Here is a 16,226-nt window from a genome sequence, read left to right as displayed (position 1 = left end):
TCGGCCTTTACAAGTATTTTCCAGTTGAGTCTGATGGGGTGCCACACTCTGCCTCCAGTCTATTTTTGACATTCCCTGGGAATTTCCTCACTTTGCTCCCTTTGCTGCTTGTAGTATTAAATTAAAAGTTGCTACAGGGAGGAGGTGGGGTGTCAGCCCCACCTGCTGCTTGAACTCACTGGTTCAGTAATACTACTTCTGGGTTCAGTAATGCACAATTGTGCGGTTGAGATATATAAGCATTATATTAAAGTCATCGATAGCATGAGAGATAATACAATAATCAGTCAGACATATTACATGGTACCATTGCTCACCTCAGCCCAGCTTGGTGGTCCACGTGGAGAGAGGGGGAAGGGAAGGAGGGTAAGGGAACAAGGGAGAGGGGAGTCACCAGGGAGTGAGCAGCAAGGAGCTCAGAGTCAGAGAGAGCGATCTATATTGCTGACTCACCTATATATCTTTTGGGGGCAAGCCAGCCCACTAATTACAGGTAGAGACATACATCACAGGGAGGAGCTGCACTATAGGTTACACAGCAATGAGTGGGTGGTTTAGGGGTTGGTCTCTGGGTCTCCATAGGAACCATTATCAGTAGGGTGAAAACTCCTCCTACAGGAGCCTGTCCATTGTCCCCAGAGGCAGGGATCAGGCCCACCCCTGTGGTGGGATGAGACAGCGGTCTGGCAATTGATTGCCTTCAGGGGAGGGAATGCCTGTGCATCTGACCTCCCCCAACAGCTGCTCTATTGCATGCCCTCAGTGTTTCACCCCAGCGTGATGGGGTCAGATTGTGCACTATTCCTGCACTGTCTCCAGTGTTGTCCCCCGTAGCACTGTGGTTTAGTGAGGGACATCCTGTCTCATGGTGGGACCAGCCTTATGGTCCTCTCTGTGCGTTGTCTGCTCCAAGCAGGATTATCGTCCTTGGGGTTTGGGGGGCCAGGATGGCCTCTCCTCCCTCTCCATCCCTTTTCATTTCTCCCCTGTGCTCTAATCTGACGCACCCCTCTCCCCAAGCTGTAGCCCCAGTGCTGTCCTCTGAAGTGCATTCTTTTGAGAGGAGGGAGGTGTCCACATAGTTGGGATTGGGGCCGGCCCTGCATACCTCTCTCGAGGTTCCCTGGTACATGTTGGTGTGTTGTATTCATGTTAGGTCAAAACCTGGTATCTCTTTCTTTCCTGTGGACATATAAACAATACCCTCCCCTTGGGTGGGTTAGTGCCCTGCTCCCCACTACACATGTCTTTTATTCCCCTTCTTTCTTTCCCCCTCCTATTTAGGTGGCTGCCATATGTATCCCTGGATTGAGTTTGGCCCCTGCCATTGTTGCTGGACCTCACCCCAAGGATGTATGTATATAGTAGCTTTTCCCCTATGCCCGGTTTTTGTTTTTTTTTAAGCTTACCTCAGTGGACTCATGTTGTACTTGTCCTTTTGTGCTTGGCTTACTTCACTTAACATGATTTCCTCCAGTTCTCCCCACGTGGCAATGTGCTTCATGCTTTCATCACTACTTTTGAGGGATGTGTAGTACTCCATTGTATGTATGTATCACAGTTTTTTGATCCATTTGTCTGTTGATGGAAATTTGGGTTGTTTCCAACTCCTTGCAACTGTGAACTGTGCCGTGACGCACATTGGAACACAGATGTTTGGCCGTGGTTTGTTTCTTGCCTCTTCTGGGTATATGCCCTGTAGGCTGGGTCACATGGTAGCTCAATCTCCATCTGTCTTAGATATCGCCATTCAATTTCCATAATGGATGTATGTGCCTAAAGGTCACCAGCAGTGTATGAGAGTTCCTACCTCCCCACAGTCCCTCCAACACTTGTTACTTTCTGATTTTTTGAATTGGGCTATTTTTGAGGATGTTAGGTGGTATCTCATAGTTGTTTTAATTTGCATTTCTCTTATGGCTAAGATTGGGAACATTTTCTCATATTGGCCATTCGGATTTCAGACTCTGTGTTTATTGGCCATTTAGATTTCTGTCCCTGTGAAACTTCTGTTTAGATCCTTTGCCCACCTCCTTAGTGGGCAATTTTTTTTCCTTATTGTAAGCTTGCAAAATATTATAGATTTTAGTAATAAGGCCTTTGTCTGATGTGTCATGCTAAAGATGTTTTCCCAATCTGTGGGCTCTCTTATTACTCTCTTGGTGAATTCTTGCAATGTACACAGGTGATTTATCTTCAGTATATCCCACTTGTCAATTTGTGATTCCTCTGTATTTGTATCCTTCCCTATTTCCAATAGCCTATATATTCCCTGGGCCAAGGTTCCCAGGTTTGTCCCAATTCCCTCATTAATGGTCCTAATAGCTTGGGGTTTTACCTCAAGGTCTATGATCCACCTTGAGTTTATTCTTGTTCATGGAGTGAGGTAAGGGTCTTGCTTCATTTTTCTGCAGGTAGATATCCATTTTTTCCAGTACCACTTATTGAAGAGGGCATCCGCTTCCCAGCTGATATTTTTTGGGCCCTTATCAAAAACCAGTTGTCTATATGCTGATGTTTTTATTTCTGGATTTTCAGTTCTTTTCCATTGGTCTGAATATCTGTTGTTATACCAGTACCACACTGTTTTGACCACTGTGGCTATATAATATGTGCTAAAGTCAGGTAAAGCAAGCCCTCCCACTGTGTCCTTCTTGAGGAGTTCTCTGCTAATTCTGGACTTTTTCCCTCTTCATATGAAGTTGGTAATCAGTTTTTACAATTCTTTGAAGAAGGATGATGGTATTCATATCAGGATAGCATTAAACTTATATAGTGCCTTGGGCAGAACTGACATCTTTATTATATTGAGTCTTCCAATCCATGAGCATGGGGTATTCTTCCATTTGTTGAGGTCGCTCTTGATTTCTTGTAATAGTGTTCTCTAGTTTTCCTTGTACAAGTCTTTTGTTTTTTTTAAGTCAGGTATATCCCCAGATATTTCAATTTGTGCTTGGCTATTGTGAAGGGTACGACCTTTTTGATAGCCTCTCTGTTATCGAATGCTTTTTCTGCATCTATTGATATTATCATGTGGTTCTTATAACTTTTTGTGTCAATGTGGTGAATGATACTAATGGTCTTTTGTATGTTGAGTCATACTTGCATCTGTGGTATGAATCCCACTTGGTCATGGTGAATTATTTTTTTATAAGTTTTTGTATTTTATTGGCCAGTATTTTTTAAAGTATTTTTGCATTGATATTCATTAGGGATATTGGTCTGTAGTTCTCAATTCTTGTGGGATCCTTGCTTGCTTTAGGTATCAGAGTTATACTAGCTTCATAGAAAGAGTTTGGGAGTTTCCCATATTTTTCTATGTTCTGGAAGAGTTTGTGCAATTAAAAAAAAAGAATAATAAAAAACCCCTTGCAAATCAGAATAATACATTTAATAGAGCCTGTATGGTTGACACAGAGATAAGATGCTCAGATGCCCCTGAGAGGCAATACTTGCATTATTGTCTGTGGTGTGTATGGTCATTGGGGTCAGCATTTGCTCGGCCTGTATCACCTTTCAACTTTGTTTTTTCCCCAGTTTGACTTCCTGAACCTTGCTTGCCCTGGTGCTGATCCTTGAAAACACCTTGCTTCCCAAGCACCAGCTTAGTATCCTCTTCCAAAGAATCTGACTTGTGAAAGTATGTCTTCCATCATCCACCTAAACCCTCTGCTGTCAGGTCATCTATAGGACTGCTGTCGTAATGACCCTATAGGATGGAGTGCAACGGTACCTATAGGATGGAGTGCAACTATACCATAAGGTTCCAAAGCTGTACATCTTTCTAGAAGCAGAGTGCCACACCCCTCTGCGAAGGCTGGTTGGTTGAAACTGGTAGCCATTTGGTTAGCAGCCTAGCACTTAACCACGGCACCACCAGGGCTCCTCGTATCCCTTGTCAGTGTGAATAGGCCAATTTATATCATTAAAAGTAGCAAGTACAAAGGATTTAAAATGTTTCTTTAAGAGAAACAATATAGGCTCTGACCTTCCCTTCTCAGTCCTTTTTACAAATTTTTAAAAATGCTGTTATGCTTGAGAATCTACACAGCAAAATGTATACTGATTAAATAGTTTCTATATGTACAATTCAGTGACATTGATTACATTCTTCAAGTTATACAACCACCTCTCTCTCCTCTCTGGGGTCGTTCCTCCCCCAACATAAACTCACGGCTCCCTGAGTTTTCCCTCTGCTCCTCCTGGTTGCTGCTGTCTGTCGAGGACCAGCTGCCACGATGACAAGGTCATTGGGGGTCTTGCCCAGAAGTCAGGGATTGGGCGCAGTCCAAGGCTTTGTGTTACCCTTCACAATAGTCAATGTCTATGTGACAAGCAAACAAATCAGCTAATAGATTTAGATTCAATGTACCATGAAGTCCTAGGAACAAGGTGCAAAGCAATGTTTTGCCCGCCAAGTTTCCCATACGAATTGAATGTAAACCTTGTGATGAAGTTGTTTGAGGCTGATCTCTGATCAGACCTCCCAACCTGATCCTGTCTCCGTTTCTCTTTCTTGCACCCCTCCCCCCATTTTCAGGTTCTCCCATTGTTGCTGTGTAGGTCTTGGTAGCTGTCGATTTTATTCCAGCTAGATTGAGAGAGCACACTGCTCAAGGTACACATTCTTTACCTAAACGATAGTTAACCTAAACTATTGTATGGTTTAATGAGACTCCAGGGAACATTTTTTGGTTTAAGGTTGAAAGATCATCTCAAGGCAATAGAATCGTGTATAAGGGGTTCATCCAGCCTCCATGGCTCCTGAAACTGTGAATTCCGTGCAAATTTGAAATGGTTTCGCATTTCCCCCATTTTGATCAGAGTTCTCTCCTCTCCCCCACACTTGAGTGCATGTGAGTGTATGCAGGTTCAAGACACCGTGCCAATGTCCACTCTATTCCTACTACTACTCATTCAACTTTACTTTTCTCGTGCTTTTGTATAGTGATATATTCTTGAGCTCATGAGTAATTTTCATTGAAAGAAGCCACACATCAAAAGTTGCAGCTGCCATTCATTATTTCTCTTCTAACAAATGTCTACATGGGAGCTTCAAATAATCTAGGCTTTTATCCTTGAGCTTAATTACCCATTTACTGAGTCTCTTGGCTAAAAATATTGTGGACTTTTAGCACAATTGTCACTGTAATAACATACAAATCAGGCAAGCTGACTTTTCTAAAATGACAAATATTCACCTCAATTAGTAATATGACTTAAGTTTGTCATGTAATGGACATTATAAATTATTGATTTAAAATTTAAAGGCATTGGGATGCTATTCCTATATTTGGAATCTGCTATTCTTTACTATATACTTCTATCTCTAATTCTTCATGCCAAATAAATACTGCTGATATGATCAGATTTATTTTGTCAAAATGCAGTGTCTGTGCTATTAAGAGACCTAAAGACTAAAGAGGGAGAATTTACTGTAAAGATGCCCACATGACCTAAGATATAAATTACTCTATTTATTAATTACTCTGCTAACTAATTTGCCATTGTGGTAAGCATGGTTTCCCATTTTACTGCTAGAAAAATAATTCAGTAATCCTATTTTTTAAATTAAATTTTTCATTGTGAATTAAGTGGAGGTTTACAGAGCAGATCAGTTTTCCATTAAACAATTCATACACATTTTGGTTCAAGTCATTGATTGCAATCCCTGAAACATAATATCACTTATCACTTCCTGTCTGTGCTTTATGTTTCCATTTCTCCTTCATTCCTCGCCTTTCTGAAATTGGTCCTTGGGTACCATGCTACACTTTTGATCACAAATGGTTGGTTATTCTCACAAGTGCTTATCTTTACAGACCCAACTATTTGGCTGAAAATTGGTCCACGTGGGTGAGTTCAGTTTCAGATCTGAAGGGTGACAAAAGAGATTCTACCAGTCTCTATCCAACCAGTAAGCCTTTAAAGAATTGGGATTTCATTCCACCTTTTCCTCTGTGCTCTCCAGGACCGCGGGGCCCTGGTGGTGTAGTGATTGTACACGGGTCTGCTAGCCACATGTCAGCAGTGGGAAACCCCCAGCCTCTCTGCCAGAGAAAGACCAGCCTTTCTACTCCCATAAAGAGTTACGCTTTTGGAAACCCACAGGGCAGCTCTACACTGTCGTATAGAGTAGCTATGAGTCAGAATTGACTCTCTGGCAGTGTATTTAAATTTATCCAGAACCTTCTGATGTGATCCTTGTCAGAGCAATTGATAGTGGTAGCTGGGCGCCATCCAGTCCTGGTTTTCAAGGTCACGGAGACTGCTGTTGACATGATTATTAGTTTACATAGGGCTTTGATTTTTTAAAAATTTTACTGGCATACGATTCACATAACATACAATTCAACAGTTCAATCATATTAAAATGAGTTGTGCAATCATTACCGCGATCAAGTTGAGAATTTCTTCTTTCTTGTTCTCATTGTTGTGAGCTCTCCATTTGCCCGCAACCACTCCTGCCATATCCCTGAAAGGTCTTTTCTTCTTATCCCTGCGCTTGCCTGTGGCCAGGGAGAGACCAATAACTGCACCTTAAGCAGCCTCTCATGAACTTAAAAAAAGTTTTTGAATTGTGAATTAGGTGGGTGTTTTCATTTCAGAGCTCGTGAACTGTTTTTACTCAGCAGGATGCAGAACACCATCTTTGTGGACTATGTTATGCCAGCTGATCTTGTCTCTTGGCCTAGCAACTCATTCCCTTAGGGTGTTTGGCTATGTCTAAGAAGTTGCCATAACTTGCTCCCTCTATGCTCCACCAAATTCATGGCTATATTATCAGCAAAGGTCAAGACACATGGACAAGTACCCTGTTCAGCCTGTGTGTCCAGCCACGCATTTACTGGTGGATGACTGCTGTAGCAGGGCTGTGGACACAGCAGTATTTGCCTTTCTTGTCTTTAACTTTGCACTCCTCCTAGTGGCTTCTCCTGCCTCCGACATTTTTACCGATGTCCCTTTTGTTGTATATTGACTTCCCTTTCACACAAGTTCATATATGGCTTCCCGCTAGTTAGTGATTTACCTTCCCATCCCCTTCAGCCCCTGGTAATCATTGAAGAATGTTTCTTTTTGTGGGATTTTTTATTATTATTACTTTTTTTTATAATAGTGGGATCATCCAATATTTGTCCTTTTGTGACTAACTTCTTTCACTCAGGTCCATCTTCCATGTTCATCCACACTGTGAAGTATTTCATGGGTTTACGTTGGATGATGTTATTGGATGGATCTTTGGAGAAGAAGCACAGCCGCTTCTCCAAAGTTGCCCCAGGTGACTGAAAACGCCAATCATGCTTCAAATCACGATGATGTAGATTTTTTAGGATAAGACAAACGAAACTAAGAAGTTTTGATTATGACTTCATTTCACCTTTTAGTGAGACCCTACATCCTGAAACATAACAACACATTGACTTAACCCCCACAGAATACAATGAAAGATGCTAAGATTATCCTTGACAATTGGGAGCCAACCTGGATTTTATTCTGATTTGAAACATTAAAGATCTATCATTTTACATATTCATTTTTTGAAAAACATAGGATTAAGACACACGGATTGACCAAGGTACAAATGTTGAAGGGTCATCTCTGGGAATCTAAAAAAGATTTTTAAAAAAGGAAGAAAGTTGTTAATTAAATATTGCCATATGAAAAGTTATTATAACTCAGAAGTTAAATTATAGTGTTTTAAAAAGACCAGATCAGTGTTTATTTTTTCTTATTAAAGTTATGTAATTTTAATATGTTTTTTTCAGTACTTGAGTTAAACATTTACTTATCCTCAGATGGTCTTATATTTGGGATGAGATGCATCTTACCCAAAAGCTGTGTAATTTCAAAAGTATAAAACACAATTTCATTTTTATACCAAATATTCATTTAGGGCAGCCAAAATGGTTCAACACTTAACTGAAGAATACTTCTTTTTTGGGTGGTGGTGGTGGCATTGACTTATATTCTTTTTCTAACAGTTTTATTAGCATTTTATCCACATATCATGTAATTCAATAGTTCAGTGGTATCAAGAAGAGTTGTAAAATCTTGACCACAATCAATTTTACAACATTTTCTTTTTCCTTGTACTCACGTTATTTGTGTAATTATTTTTCCAATTTTGGCAAAAATATACACAACAAAACATTCTTCAATTCCACAACTTCTACATGTATCTCAGTAATTCAGTGCCATTGATTATACTCTTCGTATTATACAACTATTATTGATATTCCTCTCCAAATTGTTCCACCACCATAAAAATGAACTAAATGTCCTCTTAGCAAAAACTCTTTGAAGCTTTATTCTATTAAAGTGTGACTCACAAGCCATCCAAGATGTATTGAGTGACTTTATTGTTATTAGATACAAACCAGTAAACTAATACTTTCCCACACTATTGACTAGGCAGATGTCCAGTCAATATAATTTGGTTATGGAGGTACTTAAAATAGCACACCAATTGCATTGTGATAAAGGATATAGGTAATCTACCATATCCTCTTGGCATTAGGCCATTAAATAAGATGATTAACACTGGCTTGGTTGAGCATGGTTTTCTTTGTGACTTAAAACAATGAAACTCCCGTTCAATGACACCCCCATGCCCACCCCCCCATTCATTACCTTCAAGTCAATTCTGACTCAAAGTGACAGCCAGTCATTTACTTTTCAGTTGCTTTGAAAAATATAGGAAGTGAAAGGTAGAGGTAAAACATGAATGTTCACGGAAAAACCTTCCCCTGCTCTGTAATTTTTTCATGGCTATGGAATCAATACCAAGAACCTAAAAATGTCTCTATCCGGGACGCTTATAACAAGAACCTCATTTACCATGTCTGTAAACTGATCCGCACAGTTCATCCTGATGGCCTCATGAGTTACTGGGCTATTGAGGGTGAAGGTCGAGGTCAGCCCCTTGGCTTTGCGGGCAGCACTCACAGCATCATTTATGGCGAACAACACAGAGCTTCCCATGAACATTCCAGCCTCACCCAAGCCCTGGGAGAAAGGAGAAAGCACAGTTCTTTTAGGACTTGTGTAAACACACACACACACACACACACACTCTTCTGGCTTTTTCGCTTTCAGTGGGGAGTGAGTCTGAATTGACAGAATCAAATCCCCCTCATGTCCAGTTGGATGGGGGGCACTCTCTAGAGAAGCTCATGGAGAATGCACCCAGGCATCAGGACAGTAGGGAAGTGGCAAACACCTGCCCCTATACCCAGGTAAAATCCTAAAGGCCAAAGCCCTCAGTGCCCTCAGTGATACTACCACATGGGCTCTAGACCATTTGTGTTGAACTCAAAACCCAATCAAAACAGCCATAATCATTGTAGTTGTGAAAGACAGGGGTGCTTGCCTCTAGACAGGGTATCTATTAAAATTTTCTCCTGTGTTGACTTCCTTGGCCCATGTTGAATGTGTCTGTATTAACAGTGTGGAGGCATTGTATTTCAGATAATTGACTAGGACATTTTTGTACGGACTTTTCTATCCTTTTCTTTCAAGGTCTCCAATCTGTGAAGGGCCCCAAGCAGATAAAGGCTTTCTCAGGCTTTAGCTTTTAAAAGCCTAGCTTATTCTGAGGCAGATTGGGATAGAGTGGTGGTGCCTTGGGGGAATGAAGAGGTAGTTCCGCAGTCTCTGTTATGGATTGAACTGTGCTCCCCACAAAGATAGATTGAAGTTCTAACCCTTGTCTTGTGACTATGACCTTGTTTGGACTCAGGGCTCCCTTGTTTATGTTAATGAGGTCATATTGGAGAGGGGTGGGTCCTAAACCTAATTTCTTCTGAGTGGTGTTTTAAAAAGAGAACAGGCTTGGAGAGCCACACACAGAGGGAAGACCCCCGTACAAGAATGACAACAAATGTCAAGAAATGCTCAAGCTACCGAGACTGCAAGAGATATGAAGCTTCCCCTAGAGTTTCTGAGAGCAAAGGAGAGGGAGAGGGAGAAAGATAAATTCCTTGATTGGGAACTTTTAGCTTTCAAAACAATGAGAAAATAAAACGTATATATATTCTTTAAAGCCACCTATCAGTGCTCCTTAGAGGCAAGGATAGTTGGACTTTGTCTCACGTACTTTGGACATGTTGTCAGGAGAGACCATCCCTGGAGAAGGACATCATCATGCTTGTAAAGTGGAGGAGGGGCAGTAAAAGAGAGGAAGACCCTCAAGGAGGTGGATGGACACAGTCACTGCAACAATGGCCTCCAGCATGGGGGCAATTGTGAGGACGCTGCAGGACTGGACAGAGTCTGTTCTGTCGTGCACAGGGTCCCTGTAGGCTGGAATAGATTCGATGGCACCGAACAACAAGCCACATCTGTGGTGTTTGTGTTAGGGTGGCACTGGGAAGCTGGGGGCTGAGGAGTGGAGCAGGAGAGCAGACTGCTAGACCCACAGAGGAAGGAGTGTTTCTTTACAGACGCCCCCGGAAGAATCTGCTGTACAAGTAGAGACAGAAGTCACTCAGATAGGAAGTCTCGCCTCCCTCCCCTACCTTGACCCACTCTGAAGAAAGGAAGGTCCTGCAACCCTAAGGTCAATGTTGCCCACCTGTCTGGCTAGAGGTAGCCTCAAAATAAAACCTAAATCCTGGAGCCAGTATTTTTGCGTAGGTGCATATGAGAACTCCTGGGTGGGCCTTTTGAGTCCCGTGGAGCTCACTCGCTCCTGGGAGCATGGGGTTCATACCTGCGGCGCGGCATCAGTGTGGACTATTAACTCAGAGCAAATAAGCAGCAAGAAGCTCGCTTGAAGGATAGTATGCACAAGAAGATGCGCCGGGAAGACTGGAAGGTGCAGGAAACAACGATGGAGTGTGCCTACTTCCGTTTGCTCTCCTGAAACCCTTCGTCTCATTTACCAAGAGGTTCTACCCCCCTCCCCCTCCCCCTGCCTGTCTGGTTCCCATTTGTCTCATGGCCTCCCTTAAGAGGGAAGATGTATATTTTCCGACATCGGTCGAAGGTCATTCGGCTGGGAGCTTTATTTCCTTCTCTCCTTCTCCCTCGGGAATTTGTTTTCGGAAGAATAAACAAGTTCCGAGTTCCTTCATCTTGAGTTCTTACCTTGGACGAGTAGATGGCGATGGGGTTTCGGGAACGCACCAGCGTGACGTAGATCTCTTCTGGGATCTCAGTGACTGTGGGGATCTTGTAGTCATCTGGACCCCGAGAGTAAAGCACTCCTTCTGGGGAATACTTCAGCTCTTCTATGGTATACAATCCCATGCCTTGGATAAACGCCCCCTCAACCTGCAGCCACAAGCGGCACATCATTTTGGTTGAAGACATGTTCCAGTGGGAATGGAAACAGAGCTCTGACTATAGCAAGCTCTTCTTGAAGCCCCTGGATGGGCATCTGCCATCTTCCTGGCTTCACCCTCACCCTTTCCCCCTGCCAGCCCCCCCACGCTGCAGATGCTCCACCTTCCCCAACAAACCGCACCAAACCAGCCAACCGACAGAGCCCACCCACTCGTGGGGACTTCGTGTGTTACAGGGTAGCATCGAGCTCCTCCCTGCCATTGTCCAGGCTCACCTTGAGGCATGTGAGTCACCAGACCTCGGGAAGGGTTCAGCGGGCGGTCAAGCATAAACTGTTGGCACCACCCAGGAACACCTTGCAAGTTCCCGGTGATTTTCCAAATCCACCAGCTTCGTTCTCCCTTCTGAGCTTTCGTCAATACAGCTTCCGATTCTCTCCGCCCCTCTCCACCCCACCTTGTCCACTTGGCAAACTCCTCCCCTCTCCCAGTGCCAGGAGAGGAGCGACCTCCCGGAGTCTCGAGTGGTCGACTCTCCCCCCAGGCCCCTGTCTGAGCTGCTCCTTCCGACTTGGAAGAGCGTGGTGGCAGCGTGGCCCTCAATGGGTCGCACAGGTCAGCAGTGTGAAACCAGGCGCTGCTCTGCTGGAGAAAGGTGGGGCTCTCTACAGTCACAGTCTCGGAAGCCTGCCAGGGGCAGCTCTACCTCGTCATATCGGGTTGCTTGAGTCCATTGAGTCGTGGCAGTGAGTTTTCTATGACACCTGGAACACATTCCCTATAATGGCAGCACGAATTCAGGTCATCTCCCCCTTGTTTTCCTTGATTCCTCTTTCTTGCTTTCTCTCTCTCTCTCTCTCTCTCCTCGACATGTTTATAAGCATGTGCAAAGCTGGGCCTTGTATTGTATCCTGTGCTTTGTGTGTGATACCTGGTACATGGATATTCAAAGTACTCCGGGAGATGATATGAAAATAAAGCTAACATTAAGGAATATGGACTAGAATAAATGGGGCCAGGGCACCACCATTTATTATAGCATCTTGCTTTCTTTATTTCCCTTTACAGTTTTTTTTTTTTTGAGGCTAGAACAATATTAAATAGGATGGGCTGGGAGGAATAGCTAGATTTATTAAAATCCATGCTCTCTTCTATTTCCAAATGATTGTACTCTAGGGAGAAATGTCCATTAACAAAGGTTTCAGCGTGGATGTCAAATTACAAACAATGAAGGGAGTTATAGTCTGTGTTGTACTGAGATACAAAATTTAGAAATACGTTAAGTAAATGTAAGTGCTCAATTTAAAGTGCAATGCTTGTCTCCAAAGGAAAAGATTAAAGCCCCAAAGAGCCTAACACCCTTCTGGTTTTCTTCCCTTTGCCAATAGGGGCAAATAATAGCTTTTTCAACCACAGTACCTCTGTTTCCACCTTTGCTTAAGCAGCAAAGAGGTAGAACTAAGTCTGGAGCAAGGTGGGAGGAAGGAGATGGCCTGGGGCTGGAATGGGAACCCTGGGTGCCTGTGTGGTTTGCTGTAATAAGCCAACTTTACGGGCTTAAGAACAATTGAAGGCATGGGCAAAATGTGCCCAATGTCAGCCCCAGCCTAGCTGAACTATGATCACGTCTGGGTCTGGGGTGGGCCCAGGAATCACATTTTTAATGCACAGCACAGTTCTCCCTTGTACGGAGTTAGAGAACTACATTTTGAGGGACACTGAGGGTTGAATGGAAATGCTGCTTTGAATCTCCTACCAGTCAAGTAAAGGCCGTGTGGTTGGAGGTTTATTTATTTATTTATTTTTCAGAGTTCATTTATTTTATTAATCATTTTATTGGGAGCTCTTACAGATATAATAACTATGCATAATTCAGTTAGACCAAGCATAATTTTACAATAACAAATGTTTCAAAACATTTTCTTTCTTCTTGAACTCTTTGATATCTGCTCCCCTGTGGTTGGAGGTTTAAATCCACTCAGAGATGCCACAGAAGAGAGGCCTGGCATTTGACTTGTGAAAGATCAGCCATTGAAACCTTCACAGAGCACAGTGTTATTCTGACATGCAGAGAGTTGCCATGGGGAGGCTTGGCAGATGTTGGTAGTGATAAAGTTTACATTGGCTAGAACTGTTGGCAGATGAAAGCCAACCAGGGTTTTGGTGCCAAGCTACTCCACCTCTCCAGATCCTTGCTCCTCAAGTGCCAGCTGCAGCCCCACTGCTTTCACCTGCCTCCCTTAGTGGCTGGTCAGCAATTCTGGGCTGAGCTAATGTTGGCCACATCGAGGAACAAGTGTAGGTAGGAAGAAGCCCAGACAAGATCCACCGCTAATTTGGGTGGAGTTAGTTAATTTTATTTACTTGTGAGATAAAGAATGGTAATTAAATTCAGTAAGAAGGCAAACATTGGGTTTAAGCAGCCATATTCTCTTTCCATTCCTTTAAAAGGTGCAGCTGTTCAAACTCAATATACAGTATATGTGAATTCTAATGGCACTTTGGAGTCCCAAGGTGGTGTGAACTGTTAACACATTTGGCTGCTAATGTAAATGTTCCATGGAAGAAAGGCTTGGCGATCTACTTTTGTAAAATCAATCATTGACATTGGGCTTCTACTCAAGTACTCCCTCAATGCAAGAACACTTTATTCTAATTACCTGGCATTCTCTGATCTCACCTTCCCAACATGATTGCTGAAGACAAAGTGGGTGCATAAGCAAATGTGGTGAAGAAAGCTGATGGTGCCCGGCTATTCAAAGATATAGTGTCTGGGGTATTAAAGGCTTGAAGTTAAACAAGCAGCCATCTAGCTGAGAATCAACAAAGCCCACATGGAAGAAGCATACCAGCCTGTGTGATAATGAGGTGTCAACAGGTTCAGGTATCAGGCATCAGAAGACCCAAAACAATCATACTGATTCAAACAATTGGGGTAGGAGTGGAGACCCAAAGCCCATCTGTAGACAATTGGACATTCCCTTACTGGGTCACAAGGAAGAGACAAGGGTCACAAGGAAGGGACAAGTCAGCCAGGGTGCAGTATAGCACTGATGAAACACATAACATTCCTCTAGTTCTTTAATGCTTTCTCTTCCAAACTATCATGACCTCAGTTCTACCTTACACATAGGGCTAGACCAGAGCCTGTACTCTGGTACAGATAAGAGTTGTCAACACACGGAATCCAGGACAGATAAACCCCTCAGGACCAATAATGGGAGTGGCGATACCATGAGGGTAGGGGGAAGGTGGGGAGAAAGGGGGAACCGATCACAGGGATCGACATATAATCTCTTCACCCCACACCAGGAGGACAAACAACAGAAATGTGGGTGAAAGGAGACAGCGGACAGTGTAAACATGAAAACAATAATTTATCAAGGGTTCATGAGGGTGGGAAGGGGGGATGGAGAGTAAAAAGAGGAGCTGATATCAAGGGCTCAAAATGTTTTGAGAATGATGATGGCAACATATGTACAAATGTTCTTGATAGTATTGATTGCTATAAGAGCTGTAAGAGCCCCCAATAAAATGATTTATTTAAAAAAAACAGCCATTGAAATCCCTACAAAATTCCATTCTCCTCTGACACACTTGTTTTTCAATTCAACAACTAATTTTAATTTTTTTAATACATCACTTATTGGGGGCTCCTACAGCATTTATAACAATCCATGCATCAATTGTATCAAGCACATTTGTACATATGTTGCCATCATCGTTTTCAAAACATTCTCTTTCTACTTGAGCCCTTGACATAACCTCCTCTTTTATTCCCTTCCTCCCCTCCTCCCCACCCACCGATTTTTAGATGTGACTTAATTAGGATGTATCTTGAAAATAGTTTCTAATTCTGAGCACATAGAAAATTGGAATGTTGCGTAAGTGTTCTTCAACCAATCTTGTATATTCTACACATGGAGAGCGAGGGAGAGAGAGAATGCTGGAAAAAAGTCCCTAGCAAAGTGACGAAGGGCTGTCTTTGCATGACAGACACATGTGTGAACTGATCTGCTGGATAATTCCCTATGCTTGACGGACTTTAGTATCCGCAAAGAATGGCTGCTCAGTGGAATTGACCAACTGCCCCAGGCAGCATGGCTCTGGAATCACCCACCTGTCCAATGTCAAGGGCAGGGTTGATGCTGAAAGCAGCGTCCATGAAGATGTCAGTCCTCCGCAGCTGCACCCAGAGAAAGTAAGAGACCAAGATGGTTCGTTACTTAAAATAACTTTTTCACGAGCGTGGCCATTCTTCCGCACTTCTTCCACGGGGAGCATCACATAGGTTGTCACAGTCAGCAGAGAACAGACGTTTCAAGCTGGGGTTTTTGACATGAGGATGGGCACCCTAAATGCCACGCGTTACCTTATGAGCTCCTGTCAGACAGTCGATTTCCACCTCAGAGCAGGTTGCTCCGTAGACGTAATATGGGAATGCATGGCCCTCTCCCTTCTCCCAGTCCATATTTGTCTGGTAGCCTCTGAGAAGAAAAATCAGGAGGTAAAAGAACAGGTGCTGTCCTCACGAGGGAATCCGATCACCCCTCTCCGCACCAAGGCCTGGGGATGGACAGAGAAGACAGGCTGCCTGCCACATGGTGGCTTTGGGTAGCATCCACACACCAGGGCCGGAGACCCTGTCACTCTTCCTCTCTCCCTCTGCTGCTAGGGAGCTTTTGAGCACGATTTTAAGAGAAGCACACAGACCCAGAAAACACTCCAATGGTCTGACCCCTACCCTTCCGAGCTCGGATTTGAGACAGTCAGAGAGTGTGTGGGTGGTTACAGTGTTCCTCCTGGGCGAGTAAAGACTGTCCCAAGGAATCTCTGCATTGCCTCTGAGTGCCCCGCCTGCTCCCAGAACTCCTTTCCTGCCCCTATGCTCCAACAGCCAAGAGCTAACTCTGGTTCAATCAATCAGTGCTCTCCCTGTAC

General features: G+C 43.4%; 1 protein-coding gene across 1 annotated transcript in view; it reads right to left on the bottom strand.

Moving 5' to 3' along the window:
* Positions 1-7,553: 7,553 nt before the first annotated feature.
* Positions 7,554-16,226, bottom strand: part of LOC101662968 (aldehyde oxidase 4) — a 78,580-nt gene continuing 69,907 nt past the window's right edge. The window contains exons 30-34 of the mRNA XM_004701741.2: positions 15,658-15,807; positions 15,406-15,471; positions 11,089-11,274; positions 8,839-9,006; positions 7,554-7,607 (exon numbers count right to left, since the gene is read on the bottom strand). Coding sequence (XP_004701798.2) covers positions 7,554-7,607; positions 8,839-9,006; positions 11,089-11,274; positions 15,406-15,471; positions 15,658-15,807 — 624 coding nt within the window. The remainder of the gene's footprint in view (positions 7,608-8,838; positions 9,007-11,088; positions 11,275-15,405; positions 15,472-15,657; positions 15,808-16,226) is intronic.

The sequence above is a fragment of the Echinops telfairi genome, unplaced genomic scaffold, assembly GCF_000313985.2.
Source record: "Echinops telfairi isolate 266 unplaced genomic scaffold, ASM31398v2 ScPeMD7_3;HRSCAF=10, whole genome shotgun sequence".
Classification (NCBI taxonomy): domain Eukaryota; kingdom Metazoa; phylum Chordata; class Mammalia; order Afrosoricida; family Tenrecidae; genus Echinops; species Echinops telfairi.
Note: the sequence above shows the minus strand (reverse complement) of the source record. Positions and strands in the feature narration are given on the sequence as shown.